The following is a 25562-nucleotide window of genomic DNA, read 5'->3' on the forward strand; positions in this document are numbered from 1 at the left end:
GCTATTGCAGAAAATGCAGATGTATGGGATTGAGGGTGATTTAGCAGTTTGGATCAGGAATTGGCTAGCTGGTAGATGACAGAGGCTGGTGGTTGATGGGAAATATTCAACTTGGAGTTCAGTTACAGGTGATGTACCTCAGGGATCTGTTTTGGTGCCACTGCTGTTTGTCATTTTTATAAATGACCTAGATGAGGGTGTAGAAGGATGGATTAGGAAATTTGTTGACAACACCAAAGTTGGAGGAGTTGTAGACAGTGCGGATGGATGTTACAGTTTGCAGAGGGACATAGATAAGCTGCAGAGCTGGGCCGAGAGGTGGCAGTTGGAGTTTAATACGGAAAAGTGTGAGGTGATTCACTTTGGTAAGAGTAACAGGAGTACAGAATATAGGGCTAATGGAAGGACTCTTAGTAGTATTGACGAGCAGAGAGATCTTGGGGTACATGTGCATAGCTCCCTGAAAGTTGGCACCCAGGTTGATAAGGTTGTTAAGAAGGCGTACGGTGTGTCAGCTTTTATTGGTAGAGGGATTGAATTTCGGAGCCGTGAGGTCATGTTGCAACTGTACAAAACTCTGGTGCGGCCGCACTTGGAGTATTGCGTACAGTTCTGGTTGCCGCATTATAAGAAAGATGTGGAGGCATTGGAAAGGGTGCAGAGGAGGTTTACCAGGATGTTGCCTGGTATGGTGGGAAGGTCTTATGAGGAAAGGCTGAGGGACTTGATGTTATTTTCATTGGAGAGAAGAAGGTTAAGAGGTGACCTGATTGAGGCATACAAGATCATCAAAGGATTGGATAGGGTGGACAGTGAGAACCTTTTACCTCGGATGGTGATGGCTAACACAAGGGGACATAGCTTTAAATTAAGGGGTGGTAATTATAGGACGGATGTCAGAGGTAGGTTCTTTACTCAGAGGGTAGTAAGGTTGTGGAATGCGCTGCCTGCAGCAGTCGTGGACTCATCAACTTTAAGGGTGTTCAAATGGTCAGAGGATAGGCATATGGATAACATTGGAATAGCTTAGGTTAGATGGTCATTAGATTGGTTCCACTGGTCGGCGCAACATCGAGGGCCGTAGGGCGTGTACTGCGCTGTAATGTTCTATGTTCTATATATATACTCCAGATATATGCTGGAAAATCCCCCTGGAGGTTCCCAATCTGGGAAGTTTAAACTTCAGATGAACAATTGCTCCGCATTTTGAACCATCCTAAAATGTAATTAAAATTACAGTATCAAATAGTTTCAACTGCCTTATAGCAATCGTTACCCAGAAAATGTTAGAAAGTTAAAACCACATATAGCTTCTGGGTAAATATTATATTGATCTGCCCGATTCCCGTCCCTTTCCACTCATGAGATATGCAACTATTTTCCACTATACCCCAACATTCCCACTATGTCCCAAAGCTCCACAGAACCCCTGCACACCCTCCCAACACCCTGAGAGATTTATCAAAATCCACTATTTCCCTCAATATTCCCCACACCCCTATGACTACCCCTTTCACTCCACCACATGGACACCTCTAACCCCTCCTCACCCACCAATTCACACGGGATTCCTCCTGACAACACCCCATCTGACTGCACTCTCATCACAACTTCAACTCCTGACTGCACATGCTGAAGACACTGTCTCTCGATTGCACCCTTATCCTCTGCCACTGTGGTTCCTCCATGGTTTTTCTGTGCCTGGATCATTAAACTGTTCTACAACTTAAAGTTTAAACACCTTCCAAGCAGTTCAATGAGACAAACAATGACAACAAAGACAACAACCTGTTCTGCTTCCTCCATGCCAACACTATAGTTAAGAAAGCCCACCAATGCCTCTATTTTCTCAGAGGACTAAGGAAATTTGGCATGTCAGCTATGACTCGCCAACTTTTACAGATGCACCATAGAAAGTTATATCACAGTTTCTGGTTGTATCACAGGTTAGTTTAGCTCCGGCTGTGCCCAAGACTGGAAGGAACTACAAAAGGTTGTGAACATAGCCCAATCCATCACGCAATCCAGCTTCCCATCCATTGCCTCTGTCTACACTTACCCCTGCCTCGGCAAAGCAGCCAGCATAATTAAGGACTCCACTCGCCCTGGACATTCTCTCTTCCACTTTCTTCCTTCAGGAAAAAGATACAAAAGTCTGATGTCACGTACCAACTGACACAAGAACAGCTTCTTCCCTGCTGCTGTCAGACTTTTGAATGTACTTACCTTTCATTAAGTTGATCTTTCTCTACACCCTAGCTATGACCGTAACACTAAATTCTGCACTCTTTTGTTTCCTTCTCTATGAATGGAATGTTTTGTCTGTATAGCGCGCAAGAAACAACATGTTTCACTGTATGTTAATACATGTGACAATAATAAATCAAATCAAATCAGAGACAGTAATTAAACAATTAATTTAACACTTCTATTACCAACTCAAACATTAACAGTTACAATTTGTTGACTTTTTACTGGACTTTAACTGTAACATAGAAACAATAGGAGGAGGCCATTTGGCCCTTCGAGCCTGCTCCACTATTCATTAAGATCATGGTTGATCATCCAACTCAACAGCCTAATTGTGCTTTTTCCCCATAACGTTTGATCCCATTTGCCCAAGTGCTGTGTACAGCCACCTCTTGAATGTATTCAATGCTTTGGCATCAACTACTTCCTGTGATAATGAATTCCACAGGCTCACCACTCTTTGGGTGAAGAAATGTCTCATCACCTCTATTCTAAATGGTCTATCCTGAATCCTCAGTCTGTGACCCCTGGTTCTGGACTCCCCACTACCAGGAACATCTTCCCTATATCTATCCTGTCTAGACCTGTTAGAATTTTTTAAGTGTCTATGAGTTTCTCCCTAATTTATCTGAACTCAGCGAAAACAATCCTAATCTAGTCAATCTTTCCTCATACACTAGTCCCGCCATCCCCGGAATCAGTCTGGTAAACCTTTGCTGCACTCCCGAACGGAAAATCAACTTTCAGCTGAACTTTAACTTTTAACTGCACGTTAACTTTAACAGAACATCAACTTTAACTGTTTAATTGAAAATAGATACTAGTGAGTTTAGGAAAATCTTGGCCAAGAAAATGTAGAATCTATCTTCTTCTCTGAAGCATCCTTCAGGGTGTGGGTATGCCGGCGTTGGACTGGCGTAAACACAGTAAAAAGTCTGACAACACCAGGTTTTAGTCCAACCTATTTATTATCAAATAAATAGGTTGGACTAAAACCTGGTGTTGTCAGACTTTTTACTGTGCATCCTTCAGGGTACAGGTCTTCCTGCGATGGTGGTGTTAGCGCGAGTGGGCAGACGCGACCACTACGGACTCGGGGTCAGGTTCAACAGTGGTACAGCTTTATTTTAATGTCGACAGAGGTGCAGTCAGGACATACAAACAGAACTGTCCCGAAAGCACTCTAAAGACCCTCCGCAATGGGTTACAGTTATACCTGAACTTCAGTACATTGTACAATTCAAATGCTAATGTTTTGTTTACAGTATTTGACTCTGACCACACTGTTTCGATGTCTTCAAGTATTGTAGCAATGGTGTTAAGTGTGTGTTAATTGTTTCTGTCTGATGAGTTTATTGATGGTCTAGAATCTCTGGGGTTGAACAATGGGTGTTTGACTATTTTGAGGAAGTTTGTGGGGCCAGGGTTGCTTCCTTAGTTATGCTAATCTCTAGGTGTCTCCACAGAGGGTTGTTTGATTAGATCAGAGGTGCTGATTTGGTCGGATGAAGGTGTACTTTTAATTTAGTTCCTATAGGTACCATCCTGTCCGGTTCCCTTTGTGTGCCAGCCCTCATTTGCATTCTAAAAGCATGTCCTTGCCTGCTAGTTTGTGTCTGTTCCCTTGTGACCTTTAGTGGGGAGGCTCTGAGTGCACCTTTAGTCTGCTTCCATATTGTGCACCCAATTTCATAAAATTTGTCGTCCTATAACAGTTCTCCCCTGTCGGTGCTCCCTGCATTTGTACGCTGCAGTTGTACAGTTTAGGGAGCCCCGGGTTTTGTCAAATTAGGTGTATGCGGGAGAAGTCTTCCCGATTTGTTAATTGTCCCATGTTACCAATCATTCTGATTATTTCCCTCCGAGTTTTAGTTTTTTTGCGCTGGCGGTATATATAGCACGTCATTACTCCCCAAGATATTACGAGTATGAGTTGGATGGCAACCAGTACGTATGAGATTATCCGGATCCAGGGGTGAATGTCTACATTTAGGCCCCAGTCCCCTACCCTCTACACCCATGTTTGGCTCTGTAAGGCTGACTCTGTGTCATGCTCTAGGGTTTTGATGTGTGATTGTAGCTGGTGGTATAACCGAACAGAGTGTCCCACTTTGAGACGGAGCTCTCTCAGCACTTCTGCTAGGTGTGGGATGGGAGCCTGTTCTGGCTCTCAGTAATATTTAAGGTCCGTGGCATTAAGTGTCAGGGTCTGCCTACTTTGGATGTTGGTGATGTGAACCTGGCCAATGGTGACTGGGCTGCGAGGGGTAAAGCCAAAGTTTGGGCTGGGGATTGGACATGTCAGTCCATTATATACAAAAGATGTCTTTGTTGTGGCTACGCAGTACCTGCCTCATGCTCCATATCCTGCCCGGGCAAAGTGTGGGTCTGTCATTATGATTTCTAGGGTACAGCCCTGTGTTTGATTAAACCTACATTCAGCTGCCTCTCCTTGTCTCAGTGGGTGAGGGCAAATGGTTATCTTTCCCCTTTGTTTGCATCCCGAGAGGGAGGTACTGAACATCATGCCATGCCTTGAAATTGCCGTGACTTCGATTAGGTGGTAGCAGAGGGAAGTATTGCCCCTAATGACACCGATGTTTTCTATCTGTAAGATAGGGAATGGTCCCGAATCTGGTGTAACTATCGGAATCAACAGGACCATCCCAATTCCTGTGCCCTCACTAACCTCACAGTCGGGAATCACTGGATACACCCGCATCATTCCTTTCAAGGTCCGGTTATCCAACACCCCCTTCTGATCTGCGAGTTGTGCGAACTGGGTGCTGTCAATCCAATCGGGCACCTCCCCTCTGTGTACCTGGTCCAAATTATGTCTCAATTGGCCTATCATCCACTGAACATACGCATGGCACAGCTGTCCCTGTTATACCCGGGCTGTGTTTTCCCTCTCTATCTATGAGGCGGTTAATGGTATGGGTGTGTGTTTTTAATATTGTGATTCCATCTAGTTGGATATGGGCGCCCTTCTCCCCTCAAAGAGCCTGCTCAGCTTGTTGGGCTAGTGACCGTTGCAGGATATCTTTCATTACCCCCTTTTACCCCCTTTAACTGTTCTGTCTTATTATTGGGGCCCTGGATATCAATTGAGTTAACCACGCTGGATCCGGTGTTTGTTCCTGTGAGGATGTCATTGACTATACCCTTTTTGTTTCTCTGTGTGTGTGTGTTGCCTCAATAGTGTGTTGCTCCCATCGCATCTATAGCCCGCTTTATGGTTTTCCTGCCCAGCATTTGATACATACTTCGTGTCCGTTCTGAACAGCATCCCGACACGTGGATCCCTGAGCTATCGATCAGAACAGGCACAATCTCATGTTTTACATTGTCATATACAATTTCTCCCTCGTTCCACAGCACCAGTCCCCCCTCCGGCCCCCCCGCCCCGTTCAGCAAGGGGCAGGGTAAGATTTCGAGTGTCGTGGTCGTGGGGGCCCAAGTTGTAGGAAGTGCAAAACATACATATAGTGAGACTGCAGAAGCCTCAACTAGTCCGTAATATCCACAAATGTCAATGTCTGGTTTGAGAATGTCCCTTTGCAATGGGGTCTGCGGATTTTCAGGGAGGGCGCAGATGGTCCCAAAAGTGCAGCCAGAGTCGCTCAGCGAGTCTGGCCGTTGGATACATGTTCGGAGCATATCCAGTGTGCAAGTGAAGCAGATCACATTGATACCCGGGTGGACTTGTAGCCACGCATTGGAATACATTCTATTGTTCTCGGGGTATGGTGCGGCCGGCACGCACAACGCCTCGGACATATTGAATATTTTTCCGTGGAAGGGTTTGGTTATGTTAGGCAGGCGTAGGGCTGGGGCTGCTAGTAGTTCTGATTTTAGGCGGGTGTGTGCTACCTCCTGTTCGGGTCCCCACTCGATCGTTTCTGCCTCTGGTTTTCCCCCTTTGACCAGCTGCTGAATTGGTTCAGCCAGAGATGCGAACTGGTCAATGAAATTCCGGCAGTAGTTAGAGAGTCCCATAACTCTTTGACTGCATTTGACCAGGGCATATTTACAATCGTGGTCTTCCGATCGGAGGGGAGGGTTTTCTTTCCCTGGCTTATATTGTGTCCTAAATATCGGACTTCGGGTTGTGCAATCTGTGCCTTGGTTGGGTTGATTTTAAATCCTGCAGCCTGCAAGGCGCGTAGGATTGTGGACAGGGCTCCTATATGTCCCGTGAAGTTAGTGGAAGCGTTGAGGATATCGTCCACATATTGGAGGAAGGTAGTTCTATATGGGGACAGATTGCAGTCCTCAAGGGCTTCACTCGTAACTCGGTGTAAAATGTTGGGGCCGTTGTGGAACCCTTGGGGGAGGCGTGTCCATGTATATTGTTTTCCTCCACAGGTAAAGGCAAACCTTTCCTGGGAGTCCGTGTGGAGCGGGATGGACCAGAATCCATTTGCTATGCCTAACACGGAGAAAATGCAATGTTCAGGTCGGAGTCCGTTGAAAACAGTGGATGGACTTGCGACTATGGGGTGTTCTTTTGGTGTTATTTTGTTTAGGGCAGTGTAATCTATGGTCAGTCGGTAACTTCCGTCTGGCTTACGGACTGGCCACATCGGGGAGTTGGTATTGGATACTGTGGGTCTTAAGATACCCTGGGCGACGAAAGTCTGAACAATTTCCTCAGTGGCTTGTAGTGCCTCGGGCTTTATGGGGTATTGTTTGTGGGGAATGTGGACCGGCCCGTGTATGTGTAGGGGAGGGATTCTTATGAGGCCGCAGTCTTGTTTCCCTGCCGCCCAGACTTGGGGCAATGATTAACATGGAAGCCCTACTACTCCCTCCCTTTTCCAATCTCGGGCTGTGTAGGTATGGTCTCCTGCAGGGACCGCAGCCACATTTTTATTGGGGACCCAGTATCCCTGAATCCCACTTTTGTGTTCCTTCCTTGCGGTCCACAGTAGGCGCTTGTTAAAGGTGTCCACCACTGCCCCTAACTCCCCCAGGAGGTCTATCCCCAAGATCGTTCCCTCCTGGTTTGGGCATACCCAGAAGTGTACTGGGAGTAAAATGTCCTCGATCTCGAGTAGGACTGCCTTGATCTGATAGGCTGTGGTCCTATTTCCCCCTACCCCCACCACTACGATGGAACGGTGGGTCATAGGATGTGCCATGTTGGTGAGGGATATCGAAGCCCCCGTATCTATTAATATCTTGCATTGCCGGCCTCTTAACGACACGTTAACCCAGATACGGGGGTCGCCTCCCGGGGTGGGGGCCGATGTAATTCATACGGTCTTTTGTGCCGCTAGGGTCTGTATAATGTCCAGCAGCTGCTGGTGGCTGAGGTGTGCAGTATCGGAGATGACTTCGTCCTCCCTTAGGTCAGGGGCGCTTGCCTGAGTTTGGTCGTGTCTGGGGCGGGGGGGCGCTCTCTCTTTCCTTGGGTATTTCTTGCTACGACAGACTGACTCATTATGTCCAATTCTGCCACAATTGCAGCATTTATGGGAGGGTTGGGGAGCCTGGACTCGGCAATCCTTTTTATAATGGCCAGGTTTCCCACACCTGTAGCAGCTCCCTCCATTGGTTACCAGGGAAGATATCCCTACCCTGGCGCTTTGGATCTTTCTGTGTTGGTTGTCAACAGTAATAGCCCAGTTCTCTAGCTCGTCAAAGGTGTTAAAGTTTACCAACCCAGTTTTTAGGATTGCTTGGTGTGCTGGGCTCAGCCCGTCCTTATATAGCTGGAGGAACGCGGGATTCTGTCTGTTGGCATCGGGCATTCCCCCATGGGCCAAAAAGGCGTCAAATTTCTGTTGCCTGTATTCCTGGGCTCCTTCCTCCTTCCCCTGCACTACCCCTACGATTGCGTTCCAGCTCACGGCGACTCGCCCCCATGGTTTGGGTGATATCATCTTTAAAATCCGCCAGAGCTTGGTCTTACTCTCGGCGACTCTCATTCAGGTTCGCGCACCAGGTCCCATTCTGGTGTTCTACCTGAAGCTGGGTTCAATAATTCTCTGGCATTTTGGTTCTTACGAGCCCTGCTATATCCCAGTTGTGTAAATTGTGACACATTTGCATCTCCTTAAGCTTTTGCCAGAAGATCACGTTGCTATGTCTGGGCTGGAGGGTCAGGAGTTTGTCCAGCAGTTTCATTGTGTCCCCCAGGGTGAGAGATACATAGGCCATCTTTACCCAAGCCTGGGCAGATTGCCCTCGCCCGTCTCCCCCTTGCCACCCGGGGTCGCATTCAATTTTGACGGGGGCTGCCATAGCGCTCTGGGACGGGAGGTCGGTGGTTGATGGGATGGTCCCCCCTGTTGGGCATAGTGGACCGCTGTACAGCTATCGAACAGGCCCTGTTCACAAGTTCAGATCACGGCAGCCATGAAACACCACTCTGACACTGGGATACTAGTATTCCGCGGATTTGATGAAATGAGTAAAGATACTCACCCAGTGCCAGGAGACGGCGTTCCAGCGGCGGTCGCGATCCCGGACGAGCCCCCAATTTTTAGCGCGAGTGGGCAAATGCGACCAGTACGGTCTCAGAGTCAGGTTCAACAGTGGTACAGCTTTATTTTAACGTCAATGGACGTGCAGTCAGGACATACAAACCGAACCGTCCCAAAAGCACTCTAAAGACCCGCAGCAATGGGTTACAGTTATACCTGAACTTCGATACATCGTACAATTCAAATCCTAATGTTTTGTTTACAGTATTCGACTCTGACCATCCTGTTTTGATGTCTTCGAGTATTGTAATGATGGTTTTAAGTGTGTATTAATTGTTTCTGTCTGATGGGTTTATTAACGGTCTAGAATCTCCAGGGTTGAACAATGGGTGTTTGACTATTTTGAGGAAGTTTGTGGGGCCAGGGATGCTTCCTTAGTTATGCTAATCTTTAGGTGCCTCCATAGAGGGTTGCTTGATTAGATCAGAGGTGCTGATTTGGTCGGATGGGGGTGTACTTTTAATTTAGTTCCTGTAGGTGCCATCCTGTCTGGTTCCCTTTGTGTGCTAGCCCTCATTTGCATTCTAAAAGCATGTCCTTGCCTGCTAGTCTGTGTCTATTCCCTTGTGACCTTTAGTGGGGAGGCTCTGAGTGCAACTTTAGTCTGCTCCCATATTGTGTACCCAATTTCATAAAATTTGTCGTCCGATAACAGTGGTCTCTTTGAGTTATCACTGGCATATAAAGACTCACATATCTTTTTATCCACAATTACCCACTCGCTTCTAGAAGATTTTATGTCATCCAGCCAGTAAATTGATTAGAAACCCCAAGTGCATAGTTTGATTTGGCCAATTAAATATCGGCAGAATGGTAGCATTGGTCACTCCAGACCACATCATATCTTGGCCCCTTAATTGCATATTGTTTGCATTCCAATGCCCAGATAAGGAATACTGGCTCCAAAAGTCTGTAAAGAACTCCTCCCTCCAAAAGACATCTTCTATCCTTTGACAAATTCCAGGCCACTGGCCACAAGAAATCCCTGCATATGTAACTCTCAGCCAGAAACGCCATTTTACAGCCACTATTGCTATTATAGTTGTTAAATTATTGTTGCAGCAATTTTTTCTCCATCCACAAACCTTACCTATATTATAGCAGCTAGCTTCATAAAATATAGGCCCAGTTTACTTACCTTTAACTGAGCTGCCCCCAAATGAATTTTTAGTGAAATGAGAAGCACAGAATTTTTATGGTGCAGAAGGGGGCCAGATAGGAGTGACTCAATATCAACATAAGTAACTATGGGCTGAATGCCAATCCAATGCAATTGCTGCCCCAGCAGAAGTTATAATGCAGTATTAGTACTGAAACAGTTCCATCTGTGCTTTAAGGCAAAGCAATAGAAGAAGTAATTCCAGATGGGCAAAGACTGGAGGTCAATATCAGAACATAAGAAGTAGGAGCAGGAGTAGGCCATCGAGCCCTTCGAGCCTGCCCCGCCATTCAATAAGATCATGGCTGATCTGAAGTGGATCAGTTCCACTTTCCCGCTTTCTCCCCATAACCCTTAATTCCCTTATCTGTCAAAAACCTATCTACCCGTGACTTAAATATATTTAGCGAGGTAGCCTCCCCCACTTCAACAGGCAGAGAATTCCAGAGATTTACCACCCTTTGAGTGAAGAAGTTCCTCCTCAACTCCGTTCTAAACTGCACCCCCCCTTATCTTGAGGCTGTGCCCTCTAGTCCTGCTATCCTTTCTGAGCGGGAAGAATCTCTCTACCTCTATCCTATCCATCCCTTTCATTATCTTATACGTCTCTATAAGATCCCCCCTCATCCTTCTAAACTCCAACGAGTACAGACCCAGTCTATTTAATCTCTCCTCATAGTGTAACCCCCTCATCTCCGGTATCAACCTAGTGAACCTCCTCTGCACTCCCGCCAAGGCCAAAATATCCTTGTGCAAGTGCAGCAACCAAAACTGCACACAGTACTCCAGCTGCGGCCTCACCAGTGCCCTGTAATGTTGCAGCAAGACCTCCCTGCTTTTATATTCTATCCTCCTCACTATAAAGGCCAGCATCCCATTCGCCTTCTTGATCACCTGCTGCACCTGCAGACTGGGTTTTTGTGACTCATGCACAAGGACCCCCATGTCCCTTTGCACTGTAGCATGCTGCAGCTTTTTGCCCTTTAAATAGTAATCCCTCCTACTATTATTTCTGCCAAAGTGGATAACCTCACACTTGCTAACATTGTACTCCATCTGCCAAGTCCTCGCCCACTCGCTCAGCCTATCCAGATCCCTCTGCAGACTTGCCACACCCTCCGCACAATTTGCTTTTCCACGCATCTTTGTGTCATCAGCAAATTTTGTTACCCGACACTCAGCTCCCTCCTCCAGATCATCTATATAATTGGTAAATAGCTGAGGCCCCAGCACCGATCCCTGCGGCACTCCACTAGTCACCAACCGCCAATCAGAATAGCACCCATTGATACCAACTCTCTGCCTCCTATTAGACAACCAATCCTCTATCCACGCTAACACCTTACCCCTAACTTCATGCCCCCTAACCTTCTGAAGTAACCTTTTGTGCGGCACCTTATCAAACGCCTTTTGAAAATCGAGAAACACCACATCCACCAGTTCCCCTCTGTCTACCGCACTAGTCACACCCTCATAGAAATCCAATAAATTCGTCAAACACGACTTCCCCTTAACGAATCCATGCTGCGTCTGCTCTATCAAACCATTCTTTTCTAAGTGCCTCGCTATTTCTTCTTTGATGACGGATTCAAGCGTTTTTCCAACAACAGACGTTAAACTTACTGGCCTATAATTCCCTGCCTTTTCCCTGCCATTGGAAAATTTCTGCTGAGCACCAAGAAAGATCTCCTTAAAGATCCTCCACTGTTCCTCAGCAGTCCTACCAACCAATCTGCGCCCCCAATCTACATTTGCCAATTCCCCTCTCATCCTATCGTACTTCCCTCTGTTCAAACAGAGGACGCAGGTTTGGGACCCTACTTTGTCATCCTCCATCTGCATCAAGAACTCAACCATACAATGATCGCTCGTCCCAAGAGGATCCCTCACAACAAGATCCCTAATTCTTCCTGTCTCGTTACACAACACCAGATCTAAGATAGCTCGCTCCCTCGTCGGTTCCGTCATAGTTCAAGGAAACTATCCCTACAGCATTCCAAGAACTCTTCCTCAAGCCCACTGCGTCCGACTTGGGTCAACCAATCAATATGCAGATTGAAATCCCCCATAATTATCGCCACTCCATTTCTGCACGCATCATTTATTTGCTTGTTTATAGCCCGCCCCACCTCCAAGTTATTATTTGGGGGCCTATAGACCACACCCACCAGCGTCTTCCTCCCCTTGCTGTTCTTTATCTCCACCCACAACGATTCCACGTTCTGCTCTTTGGAGCCTATATCTTCCCTTACTACCGCCCTGATATTATCCTTAATCAGCAGAGCTACCCCACCCCCTTTTTCCTCCCATGTATCCTTCCTAAACACTTGATACTCCTGGACATTCAGCTCCCAGTCCCTGTCACCCTGCAACCACGTTTCAGTAATGGCCACCAGATCATACCCATTTGTGCTGATCTGCGCCACCAGCTCATTCACTTTGTTCTGAATGCTTCGTGCATTCAGGTAAAGTGTCTTTATCCCAGCCTTTATCTGTACCCTACTTGAAGGAACGCTACCAACCTTTCTCATGCCCCCTACTCCCTTTATGGAAGCTGATACAATGGAACTATACAATGGCAATTTTGATTGAGAGACATAAATTGATTCACAAAATCAAATGTTAGTTTCTGTTCCATAGGTGTGTCTTGGGATTTAATTCTAAAAACAGATTTTCAGAATGTTCTGTTTAAGTATTCCATACTTCTATCATTTAGCAGGCAGCAACATGCAACTGATAACTCTCAAACAATACTATAATTGTCCAGTTACATTTTATCAGATATTGGTATAAAAAAGCAGCAGAATGACTAGGGATGCTCATCTGTGCACCCATAATGTAAACAGTTTGTGCAATAATCCGATTATCTTCAATGCGATCTTATTTTCTTGTTTTTCAGGAGTGTAAAAAATTGTTAGCAGAATATCGCACATATTTTCAGAACACCAAGAAACACACAACTGAAACAGTGCGAGATATTCCATTTGATGTGTCAGAAATGTACATATTTGGTAAACTTGAAGTCTTCTGCAAAAGACTGGCAAAGGTACAATAGAATCTGTGAGAAAATGCATTGCAATTATAATCTAGATTTCTATCCATCTGCTCAGTACAAATATTCTGTAACCACAACCGTTTAGTAGCAACTTGTATTCCAGATATTAGAATTAATGTTAGGTAACATCTTGGAAATCCCACACATTTCCCAATCCTTCAGTAAACAAGATCATATTGGTCTGTTAGAAGCAGATAAGTGGATAAGAGAATCATTGTGATTTTACATAAAATATGCACACATATGGTTTCAAGTGCAGCTCATTAGATTATCTGGACCATTGGTGTTCAATACATGTCTCCTCCCATCACGCCATAATCATTCTCAGTCTTTTGGCATTATCTATTTCCTTTTCTCCCATGCACCTGTCTAGTTTTCTTTTGAAAGCATTTTAGTTATTTGCCTCTAACGATTTCCACTTTCTAACTATTCTCTGCAGTAAGAAGTCTCACAACATCAAGTTAAAGTCTAACAGGTTTATTTGGAATCACAAGCTGCTTCTTCAAACTGACCAAAGCGACTTCTTTCAGCAGTAATGGGGGTGGGAGGGTGTTGTGGTGTGTGGAGTTTTTTTTTCCAAAAATATACTTTATTCATAAAAATCTCAAGTAATCTATTACAGTGTACAGGGCTTCGAGTAGCAAAACAATGCGGAATCAAAACATTTTTGCAGATCTGTCCGAACTACAGTGACTACATTTCAGTACTTAAAAAACTATGTCCATGTCTCAATATTTACATATTTGTACTAATTACCATGATTACATTTCAATACTTAAAAACTATATACACGCCTCAAAAGATTACTGTGTGCCGTTAGTGCTCAGATTGGCACACAGTTACGCAGGTCGAGGGTATTCTGCAGTTCCTGGGCCCTCGGTCTGCCTCCGTTAAAAGGCCTTACAGTGTGGCCTTTCCCCATTGTGCCTTTGCGGCGGCTGCCCCAAGCTTCAGCCCGTCCCTCAGCACGTAGTCCTGGACCTTGGAATGTGCCAGTCTGCAACACTCGGTCGAGGACAGTTCTTTCAGCTGGAAGATCAGCAAGTTTCGGGCGGACCAAAGTGCGTCCTTCACCGAGTTGATGACCTTCCAGCAGCAGTTGATATTTGTCTCGGTGTGCGTTCCCGGAAACAGCCCGTAGAGCACAGAGTCCTGCGTCACCGAGCTGCTCGGGACGAACCTCGACAAATACCACTGCATCTCGCTCCAGACCTTCTTTGCAAAGGCACATTCCACAAGGAGGTGTGCGACCGTCTCGTCAGCCCCGCAGCCGCTTCGAGGGCAGCGTGCGGTGATGTTGAGACCTCGAGCGTGCATAAAGGATCTGACGGGGAGTGCCCTTCTCACCACCAGCCAAGCCAGATCTTGGTGCTTGTTTGTCAGTTCTGGTGATGAGGCGTTCTGCCAGATGACACTGACAGTCTGCTCAGGGAACCATCCGACAGGATCCGCCGTCTCCTTTTCTCTCAGGGCCCCAAGGACGTTACGCGCTGACCACTGCTTAATCGCCTTGTGGTCAAAGGTGTGTTTGCGGAAAAATTTCTCCACGAAGGACAGGTGCTGCGGTACGGTCCAACTACTCGGAGCGTTCCGCGGCAGTGTGGCCAGACCCATCCTTCGCAACACTCGGGACAGGTTGAACCTCAAAAAGTAGTGGCACTTGCTGTTGGTGTACCGAGGATCTACGCACAGCTTGATGCAGCCGCACACAAAGGTGGCCATCAGGATGAGGGCGGCGTTGGGAATGTCTTTCCCTCCGTTCTCTGGAGATTTGTGCATCGCCTCCCTCCGGACGCGATCCATCTTTGATCTCCAGATAAATTTGAAGATGGCCTGCGTCACTGCTGCAGCGCAGGATTTGGGGATAGGCCACACCTGCGCCACGTACAACAACACGGACAGCAACTCGCACCGGATCACCAGGTTTTTCCCTGTGATGGAGAGCGAGCGTTGCTTCCACAAGCCGAGTTTCTGCCTGGCTTTCGCGATGCGCTCCTCCCAGTTTTTGATGCATGCCCCTGCCGCTCCGAACCATATCCCCAGCACCTTCAGGTACTCTGCCCTGACGGTGAAGGGGACAAAGGATTTGTCGGCCCAGTTCCCAAAGAACATGGCCTCGCTCTTTCCCTGGTTGACTTTGGCTCCCGAGGCCAGCTCGAACTGCTCGCAGACCTGGAGGAGCCTGCGGACAGACGAGGGGTCCGAGCAGAACACAGCCACGTCATCCATGTACAGGGAGGCTTTGACCTGCGTTCCTCCGCTGCCTGGGATTGTCACCCCTTTGATGCCAGGGTCGCTTCTGAGGGCCTGGGCAAAGGGTTCAATGCAACACACAAAAAGGACGGAGGAGAGAGGGCAGCCCTGTCTGACTCCAGACCTGATTTGGAAGCTATCTGTTTCCCACCCGTTGACTGAGACTGCGCTACTGATGTCTGTGTAGAGCAGCCGGATCCAATTGCGTATTCCCTCCCCAAAACCCATTTTGGAGAGCACATCCATCATGTAGTTGTGCGATATTCTGTCAAACGCCTTCTCCTGGTCGAGGCTGATGAGGCACGTATCCACCTGCCTGTCCTGCACGTAGGCAATCGTATCCCTGAGTAGCGCCAGGCTGTCAGAGATCTTCCTGCCGGGTACAGCACAGGTTTGATCAGGATGGATTACTGACCCCAGAGCAGACTTGACCCGGTTGGCGATGACCTTGGCCAGAATTTTGTAATCCACGTTCAATAGTGAAATGGGTCGCCAATTCCGAATTTCTTCCCTCTCCCCCTTCTGCTTGTAGATGAGGGTAATGATGCCTTTCCTCATGGATTCTGACATCCTGCCCTCCAGAAGCATACTCTCGTATACTTCCAGGAGGTCCGGGCCCGTCAAGTCCCACAACGCCGAGTAAAACTCCGCCGGTAAGCCGTCGCTTCCGGGAGTTTTACCCTTCTGCAAGGACTCGACGGCCTTGGTCAGCTCTTCCAGAAATACCGGTCTCTCCAGGCTGTCCCGCTCACCGTCGTCTAAGACCTGCGTGATAGACGACAGGAAAGACTGGGAGGCCGTGCTGTCTGTCGGCTTCAGGTCATACAGTCCGGCATAGAAGGATTTGCAGATCCTCAGAATGTCAGACTGCGCTGACCCCACTGAGCCGTCCTCTTCCTTCAGGCTGCTGATTACAGAGGTTTCTCTGTGCACCTTCTGGAAGAAGAAGCGTGAGCACTTTTCGTCCTGCTCCACGGAGCGGACCCTGGACCGGAAAATGACCTTGGCGACCTCCGAGGCAGTGGTGTGTGGAGTTGGGGAGGGGGTTAGCTCCTGAGTGGTGTAATCCGCAAGTTTCAGTGCATATACAATGTGCAGCACAATGTCTGGCCATCCATTCTTAGTTTAGGGTTGCTCCTGTTCAGGAAGAGCCTGAACCATCCTGAGAACAGTGAGCCTGTGTGAAGAAATGGTGCAAAAATCTGGTGTTCATGCTGGAGTGCAGAATCAGAATTCAGTCTTGGGAGACGAGAATGAAGTCCTCAAAAATGAACAATTGTTGAAATAGTCTGGTCACAGTGGCATTGAGGGAGATTTGAGATTGGGATGGGATTTTCCCCACCCCACTGCAGCAGGCTTTCTGGCAGTGGAGTTGGCTCTGCATTGGCCATTAGCATGGTCCTGCTGAAATCAATGATCACTTACATGACTTGCCATTGCACTGCTGTGAATCTGCGATGGGACTACAAGTCAACATCAGAGGAAAGGGCCAGAAAATCCTGCTGTTGATCTTTGAAAGTAAAAAGTTTAGAAGTGACTTGTGAGGGAGACAAGGTGGAATTTATCCTGTGTTTGGTAGAGTGCGATAGTGGGGTTAAAACATAGAAACTTGAAGCAGGCCATTAGGTCCTTGGAGCCTGCTCTGCCATTCATTTTGATCATGGCTAATCATTGAATTCAATATCCTGACCTCGCCCCCCTGCCCCACCCGCCATATCCCTTAATCTCTTTAGCCCCAAGAGCCATATCTAATTTCTTCTTCAAATTAGGCAATGTTTTGGTCTCAACTACATTCCATGGTAATGAATTCCACACATTCACCATCCTCTGGGTGAAGAAATTTCTCTTCACCTCAGTTTGAATGGGTTTACCCCTCATCCTCAAATTATGTTATAGAAACAAAAGAGCAGCTTTTCGACTGCTGGTGGTAATGGTGGATTTTGGTGCTGTATTGTTAGGTGCTTTGAAGAAAACATTTTACTAAGGGACTTTCATCACCTCCATGGTGGGCGAACTCTGATTCGCCAGCCCCCTCATCAGCTGAGCACATTAATCATCATCCATTTAAAGCCTGCCCCAGCACCTCCACAAATACTCAGTGCTGTAAAGAAGTCTGCACTCAGATTTTCAGAAGCCTCCCTCACCAGACTGCTATGGATGCAGTAGTGTCACATTGCAACATCCTCTACCTTCAATAAGGGAGGAGACCTTCTAGTAGTGATACCACCCCAGCATTAGAGGTAATGGCATCAGTGGTCAATGCCAACTCCCTGCAGAAGGGGACGGCATCCAGTGCTGCAAAAGGCTGAATGATTATTTCCATTCTATCCAGGATAAGTCACTTCTTTCATCAACCATCACAAAGGAAGTTCATTCACTGCCAGCTCAAGAGACACCAACACTTGGTCTCCCACATAAATCTTCATTTCCACTGTGGGCTATCTCCTCATCACCTTTCTGCTCCCACTCACCATCCATACAAGCCAGGCATCATAGAAACATAGAAGATAGGAACAGGAGGAGGCCATTTGGCCCTTCGAGCCTGTCCGCCATTCAATACGATCATGGTTGATCATCCAACACAATAGCCTAATCCTGCTTTCTCCCCATAACCTTTGATCCCATTTGCCCCAAGTGCTATGTATAGCTGCCTCTTGAATACATTCAATGTTTTGGCATCAACTACTTCCTGTGGGTGAAGAAATGTCCCCTCACCTCTGCCCTAAGTGGTCTACCCTGAATCCTCAGACTGTGACCCCTGGTTCTGGATTCCATGTATGGAAAGAAAATGATCACTAATAGTCCAGGGATATCCACCCTGAGTTAGGTAGCGTCCAGCCCATCTAAATCCACACTTCATGTGATGGCTTCAGTTCCAGCTCCATAAGAACATATGAAATAGGAGCAGGAGTAGGCCTTCGAGCCTGCCCCACCATTCAATAAGATCATGGCTGATCTGAAGTGGATCAGTTCCACTTTCCGCTTTCTCCCCATAACCCTTAATTCCCTTGTCTGTTAAAAACCTATCTACCCGTGACTTAAATATATTTAGCGGGGTAGCCTCCACCACTTCAACGGGCAGAGAATTCCAGAGATTCACCACCCTTTCAGTGCAGAAGTTCTTCCTCACCTCTGTTCTAAACTGCCCCCCCCACTTATCTTGAGGCTGTGCCCTCTAGTCCTGCTGTCCTTTCTGAGCGGGAAGAATCTCTCTACTTCTACCTTATCCATCCCTTTCATTATCTTATACGTCTCTATAAGATCCCCCCTCATCTTTCTAAATTCCAACGAGTACAGACCCAGTCTATTTAATCTCTCTTCATAGTCTAACCCCCTCATCTCCGGTATCAACCTAGTGAACCTCCTCTGCACTCCCTCCAAGGCCAAAATATCCTTGTGCAAGTGCGGCGACCAAAACTGCACACAGTACTCCAGCTGCGGCCTCACCAGTGCCTTGTACAGTTGCAGCAAGACCTCCCTGCTTTTATATTCTATCCCCCTCACTATAAAGGCCAGCATCCCATTCACCTTCTTGATCACCTGCTGCACCTGCAGACTGGGTTTTTGCGACTCATGCACAAGGACCCCCAGGTCCCTCTGCACCGTAGCATGCTGCAGCTTTTTGCCCTTTAAATAGTAATCCCTCCTACTATTATTTCTGTCAAAGTGGATAACCTCACACTTGCTAACATTGTACGCCATCTGCCAGGTCCTCATCCACTCGCTCAGCCTATCCAGATCCCTCTGCAGACTTTCCACAGCTTCCGCAGAATTTGCTTTTCCACTCATCTTTGTGTCATCAGCAAATTTCATTACCCTACACTCAGCCCCCTCCTCCAGATCATCTATATAAATGGTCAATCGCTGAGGCCCCAGCACCGATCCCTGCGGCACTCCACTAGTCACCAACCGCCAATCAGAATAGCACCCATTGATACCAACTTTCTGCCTCCTATTAGACAACCAATCCTCTATCCACGCTAACATCTTACTCCCAACTCCATGCCCCCTAACCTTCTGAAGTAACCTTTTGTGCGGCACCTTATCAAACACCTTTTGAAAATCAAGAAACTCCAGAGGCCGAGGAAAGTGGCACTGCCACATAATAGCACCCTAAATGCAGACTGGGGCCCTTCAGGTCTCAGCCTGCCAGAGGCTGCCAGCGAAAGTCATCACAGACAGCAGAGTGTGTCAGACAGTCGGCTGCCTCCACATCTTGGGACAAGTTCTCTTTAAGAATTTGATGATGTGATGTACTGATGGCATCATCAGCTTTTGGGCTGGGCTTACAGTCAGTCAGTCAAATATAAGAACCTGTAAGAGCAACACCTTCCCCAATAAAGACTTGTTTGTTTCATACCTTTGTGATCTGCTGCATCTCTTTTAAACTGCCATAATGAAAACTGGCGATGAAGTTGTTGAATCCACACTACAAAACTTGAAAAAGAACTGCAGGAATCCAGTGAAGTAAGAAAAATCATCAATCAATGCTGCTGCCTTTCAAAGAGAATTAAGATAAAAACATAGCAGCAGATGACAGATGGATGCTGAATAACAGCAGCAGCCATTGAAAAAAATCAGAATTTATACGAAGATTTTGAAAGGAAATAGCATCAAAAATGTGATGCCATATTCTCTGCTCAAAATATTCAGGAACAGTGTCTGGAATAGTCCTCCTACTGTGAGTAGCAAGTATTGCAACAAATAATTGCGTGCTGGAGGAATGAACAGGCGAGTTCAGGGTTACCTTGTTTCAAAGAAAGAAAGCAAGATAGTGCTAAAAACTTTGTGACATATTTTCGCTTACACAAGCCTTCCCATGATAAAAATACAGCTTGGTATGGCTCCTACTCTGCCCAAGACTGCAAGAAACTACAAAAGGTTGTGAATGTAGCCCAATCCATCATGCAAACCAGCCTCCCATCCATTGACTCTGTCTACACTTCCCACTGCCTTGGCAAAGCAGCCATCATAATTCGCAGCCCAGACATTCTCTCTTCCACCTTCTTCCATCGGCAAAAAGATAAAAAAGTCTGAGGTCGCATACCAACCGACTCAAGAACTTCTTCCCTTCTGCTGTCAGACTTTTGAATGGACTTAGCTTGCATTAAGTTATCTTTACATCCTAGCTATGACTGTAACACTATATTCCGCACTGTCTTCTTTCCTTCTCTATGAACAGTATGCTTTGCATAGTGTACAAAAAATAATACTTTTCACTGTATTTTAATACATGTTAACAAAGAGATGTAGCGATACATGCGCACAGCTCCTTGAAAGTGGAGTCACAAGTGGACAGAGTGGTGAAGAAGGCATTCGGCATGCTTGGTTTCATCAGTCAGAACATTGAGTACAGGAATTGGAATATCTTGTTGAAGTTGTACAAGACATTGCGAAGGCCACACTTGGAATACTGTGTGCAATTGTGGTCACCCTAGAAAAGATTTACTAGGATGCTACCGGGACTTGATGGATTGAGATATAAGGAGAGGCTGGATAGACTGGGACTTTTTCTCTGGAGCGTAGGAGGCTGCTGGGTGATCTTATCGAGATCTATAAAATAATGAGGGGCATAGATAGATCAGTTAGATAGTCAATATCTCTTTCCAAAGGTAGGGGCGTCTAAAACTAGAGGGCATAGGTTTAAGGTGAGGGGGAAGAGATAGGTGAGATTGTCCAGAGGGGCAATTTTTTCACACAAAGGGTAGAGTGTCTGGAATAAGCTGCCAGAGGTAGTAATAGAGGCAGGTACAATTTTGTCTTTTAAAAAGCATTTAGATAGTTACATGGGTACGATGGGTATAATGGGATATGGGGATATATGAATAGGGAAGGCAGTAAAAGAGGTGGAAGAGTAGCATTGTTAATCAAGGATAGTTTAACGGCTGCAGAAAGGCAATTCGAGGGGGATCTGCCAACTGAGGTAATATGGGCTGAAGTTAGAAATAGGAAAAGATTGGTCATGTTGTTAGGAGTTTTTGATAGGCCCCCAAATAGTAATAAAGATGTGGAGGAAGAAATGGCAAAGCAGATTATAGATAGCTGTGGAGGTCATAGGGTGGTTATCATAGAACATAGAACATTACAGCGCAGAACAGGCCCTTCGGCCCACGATGTTGTGCCGACCAATTAAAAAGCAATGACCCTCTAACCTAAACCAAACCCTTTCCATCCATAAACCTATCCACGGATCTCTTAAACGCCCCCAAACTAGGCGCATTTACAACTGCAGCAGGCAGGGCATTCCAATCCCTCACCACTCTCTGAGTAAAGAACCTACCCCTGACATCCGTCCTATAACTACCACCCCTTAATTTAAAGCTATGCCCCCTCATGCTAGCTTTCTCCATCCGAGGAAAAAGGCTATCACTGTCCACCCTATCTAAACCTCTAATCATCTTATATGTTTCAATAAGGTCCCCTCTTAGCCGCCTTCTTTCTAACAAAAACAACCTCAAATCCCTCAGTCTCTCCTCATAGGACCTCCCCTCCATACCAGGCAACATCCTGGTAAACCTCCTCTGCACCCTCTCCAAAGCCTTCACATCCTTCCTATAATGTGGGGACCAGAACTGCACACAATACTCCAAGTGCGGCCGCACCAGAGTCTTGTACAGTTGCAACATGACGCTGCGGCTCCTAAATTCAATCCCCCTACCAATAAACGCCAAGACACCGTATGCCTTCCTAACAACCCTATCTACTTGATTCCCAACTTTCAGGGATCTATGTACACATACACCTAGATCCCTCTGTTCATCCACACTATTCAGAGTCCTACCGTTAGCCCAATACTCCACACATCTGTTATTCCTGCCAAAGTGAATTACCTCACACTTTTCCGCATTAAACTCCATCTGCCACCTCTCGGCCCAGCTCTGCAACTTGTCCAAGTCCCCCTGTAAACTAAGACACCCTTCCTCACTATCTACCAGACCTCCAACTTTGGTGTCATCAGCAAATTTACTAATCCACCCAACTATACCCTCATCCAGATCATTAATAAAAATTACAAACAGCAGTGGCCCCAAAACAGATCCCTGAGGCGCACCACTCGTAACCGAACTCCATGACGAATACTTACCATCAACCACCACCCTCTGTCTCCTATCCGCCAGCCAATTCCTGATCCAATTACCTAAATCACCCTCAATCCCATACATCTGCATTTTCTGCAGAAGCCTTCCATGGTGAACCTTATCAAACGCCTTACTAAAGTCCATAAAGTCCATCATGGGTGACTTTAACTTTCCAAATATTGATTGGAACCTTTATAGGTCGAATAGTTCGGATGGGACAGTCCTGCACACACTGTACAAAAACTGTCCCATCTGAACTATTCGACCTATAAAGGTTCCAATCAATATTTGGAAAGTTAAAGTTGTGTCAGGAAACTCTCCTGCACACACTGTACAAAAAGAGTTTCCTGACACAATATGTGGATAAGCCGACAAGAGGTGGGGCCACTTTGGACTTGGTACTGGGTAATGAACCGGGCCAAGCGTTAGATTTGTTTGTGGGAGATCACTTTGGAGATAGTGACCACAATTTGGTGTCCTTCATTATCGCAATGGAGAGGGATAGGGTCACATGACAGGGCAAGGTTTATAATTGAGGCAGAGGTAATTATGATGCGATGAGGCAAGAATTAGGGAGCATAAGGTGGGAACAGAAACTGTCAGGAATGGGCACAAAGGAAAAGTGGAACTTTTTCAAGGAACAAATACTGCGTGTCCTTGATAGGTATGTCCTTGGCAGGCAGGGAGGAAATGGCCGAGTGAAGGAACTATGATTCACAAAGGAGGTTGAATGTCTTGTCAAGAGGAAAAAGGAAGCGTATGTAAGGATGAAAAAATAAGGTTCAGTTGGGTTGCTTGAGGATCACAAGGTAGCTAGGAATGAGTTAAAGAAAGGGCTTAGGAGAGCTTGGAGGGGGCATGAGAAGTCCTTGGCGGGTTGGATAAAAGAAAACCCCAAGGCATTTTACTCTTATGTGAGAAATAAAAGAATGACCAGGGTGAGGTTAGGGCCAGTCAAGGATAGTAGTGGGAACTTGTGCATGGAGTCAGAAGAGATAGGTGAGGCATTGAATGAATACTTTTCTTCAGTGTTCACTAACATAGAACATAGAACATTACAGCGCAGTACAGGCCCTTCAGCCCTCGATGTTGCGCTGACCAGTGGAACCAACCTAATGATCCTCTAACCTAAACTATTCCAATGTTATCCATATGCCTATCCACTGACCATTTGAACGCCCTGAAAGTTGGTGAGTCCACAACTGCTGCAGGCAGGGCATTCCACGCCCTTACTACCCTCTGAGTAAAGAACCTACCTCTGACATCCGTCCTATAATTACCACTCCTAAATTTAAAGCTATGTCCCCTCGTGTTAGCCATCACCATCCGAGGAAAAAGACTCTCACTATCCACCCTATCTAACCCTCTGATCATCTTGTATACCTCAATTAGGTCACCTCTTAACCTTCTTCTCTCTAACGAAAATAACCTCAAGTCCCTCAGTCTTTCCTCATAAAACCTTCCCACCATAAGAACATAAGAAATAGGAGCAGGAGTAGGCCATCCAGCCCTTCGAGCCTGCCCCGCCATTCAATAAGATCATGGCTGATCTGTCGCTGCTCAGTTCCACTTTCCCGCCCTCTCCCCATAACCATACCAGGCAACATCCTGGTAAATCTCCTCTGCACCCTTTCCAATGCCTTCACATCCTTCTTATAATGCGGCGAACAGAACTGTATGCAATACTCCAAGTGTGGCCGCACCAGAGTTTTGTACAGTTGCAACATGACCTCACGGCTCCGAAATTCAATCCCTCTACCAATAAAAGCTGACACACCGTACGCCTTCTTAACAACCTTATCAACCTGGGTGCCAACTTTCAGGGATCTATGCACATGTACACCGAGATCTCTCTGCTCGTCGACACTACCAAGAGTCCTTCCATTAGCCCTATATTCTGTACTCCTGTTACTCTTACCAAAGTGAATCACCTCACACTTTTCGCATTAAACTCCATTTGCCACCTCTCGGCCCAGCTCTGCAGCTTATCTATGTCCCTCTGCGAACTGTAACATCCATCCGCACTGTCTACAACTCCTCCGACTTTGGTGTTATCAGCAAATTTACTAACCTATCCTTCTACACCCTCATCTAGGTCATTTACAAAAATGACAAACAGCAGTGGCCCCATAACAGATCCCTGAGGTACACCACTTATAACTGAACTCCAAGTTGAATATTTCCCATCAACCACCACCCTCTGTCTTCTATCAGCTAGCCAATTCCTGATCCAAACTGCTAAATCACCCTCAATCTCATGCATCTGCATTTTCTGCAGTAGCCTACCATGGGGAACCTTATCAAACGCTTTGCTAAAATCCATATACACCACGTCAGCTGCCTTACCCTTATCCACCTCTTTCGTCACCTTTTCAAAAATCTCGATAAGGTTTATGAGGCACGACCTACCCTTCACAAAACCGTGTTGACTATCCCTAATCAATTTATTTCTCTCTAGATGATTATAAATCCTATCCCTTATAATTCTTTCCAAAACTTTGCCCACAACAGAAGTAAGGCTCACCGGTCTATAATTCCCAGGATGGTCTCTACTCCCCCTCTTGAACAAGGGGACAACATGAGCTATGAGGAGAGGTTTGAGCTATGAGGAGAGGCTGAATAAACTAGGCTTGTACTCGCTAGAGTTTAGAAGAATGAGGGGAGATCTCATTGAGACGTATAAGATGATGAATGGGATGGATAGGATAGAGGTGGAGAGACTCTTCCCGCTCAAAAAAGACAGTAGGACTAGGGGGCACAGCCTCAAGATAAAGGGGAGGCGGTTTAGAACGGAGTTGAGGAGGAACTTCTTCACTCAAAGGGTGGTGAATCTCTGGAATTCTCTGCCCGTTGAAGTGGTGGAGGCTGCCTCGCTAAATATTTTTAAGAAGCGGGTTGATGGGTTTTTGATAAGAGAGGGGATTAAGGGTTATGGGGAGAGGGCGGGAAAGTGGAACTAAGCCACAACAGATCAGCCATGATCTTATTGAATGGCGGGGCAGGCTCGAAGGGCTAGATGGCCTACTCCTGCTCCTATTTCTTATGTTCTTATGTTCTTATTTGCTATCCTCCAGTCTTCCAGCACTATACCTGAAGCCAATGACGACATGAAGATCAAAGCCAAAGGCTCTGCAATCTCCTCCCTAGCCTCCCAGAGAATCCTAGGGTAAATCCCATCCAGCCCAGGGGACTTATCTATTTTCATACTCTCAAGAATTGCTAACACCTCCTCCTTATGTATCACAATCCCGTCTCGTCTAAAAGCCTGTATCTCA

The 25562-nt window shown here is 46.5% G+C and overlaps 1 protein-coding gene across 1 annotated transcript in view; it reads left to right on the plus strand.

Annotated features, from left to right (window-relative positions):
- Window positions 1-25562, plus strand: part of LOC145345624 (dynein axonemal heavy chain 8-like) — a gene marked incomplete at its 3' end in the record, with an annotated part of 1250971 nt that overhangs the window by 241042 nt on the left and 984367 nt on the right. Inside the window, exon 12 of the mRNA XM_080193458.1 lies at window positions 12800-12946. Coding sequence (XP_080049584.1) covers window positions 12800-12946 — 147 coding nt within the window. The remainder of the gene's footprint in view (window positions 1-12799; window positions 12947-25562) is intronic.

This window comes from Carcharhinus amblyrhynchos, chromosome 7 (assembly GCF_965287045.1).
Source record: "Carcharhinus amblyrhynchos chromosome 7, sCarAmb.v2.hapA, whole genome shotgun sequence".
Classification (NCBI taxonomy): Eukaryota; Metazoa; Chordata; class Chondrichthyes; order Carcharhiniformes; family Carcharhinidae; genus Carcharhinus; species Carcharhinus amblyrhynchos.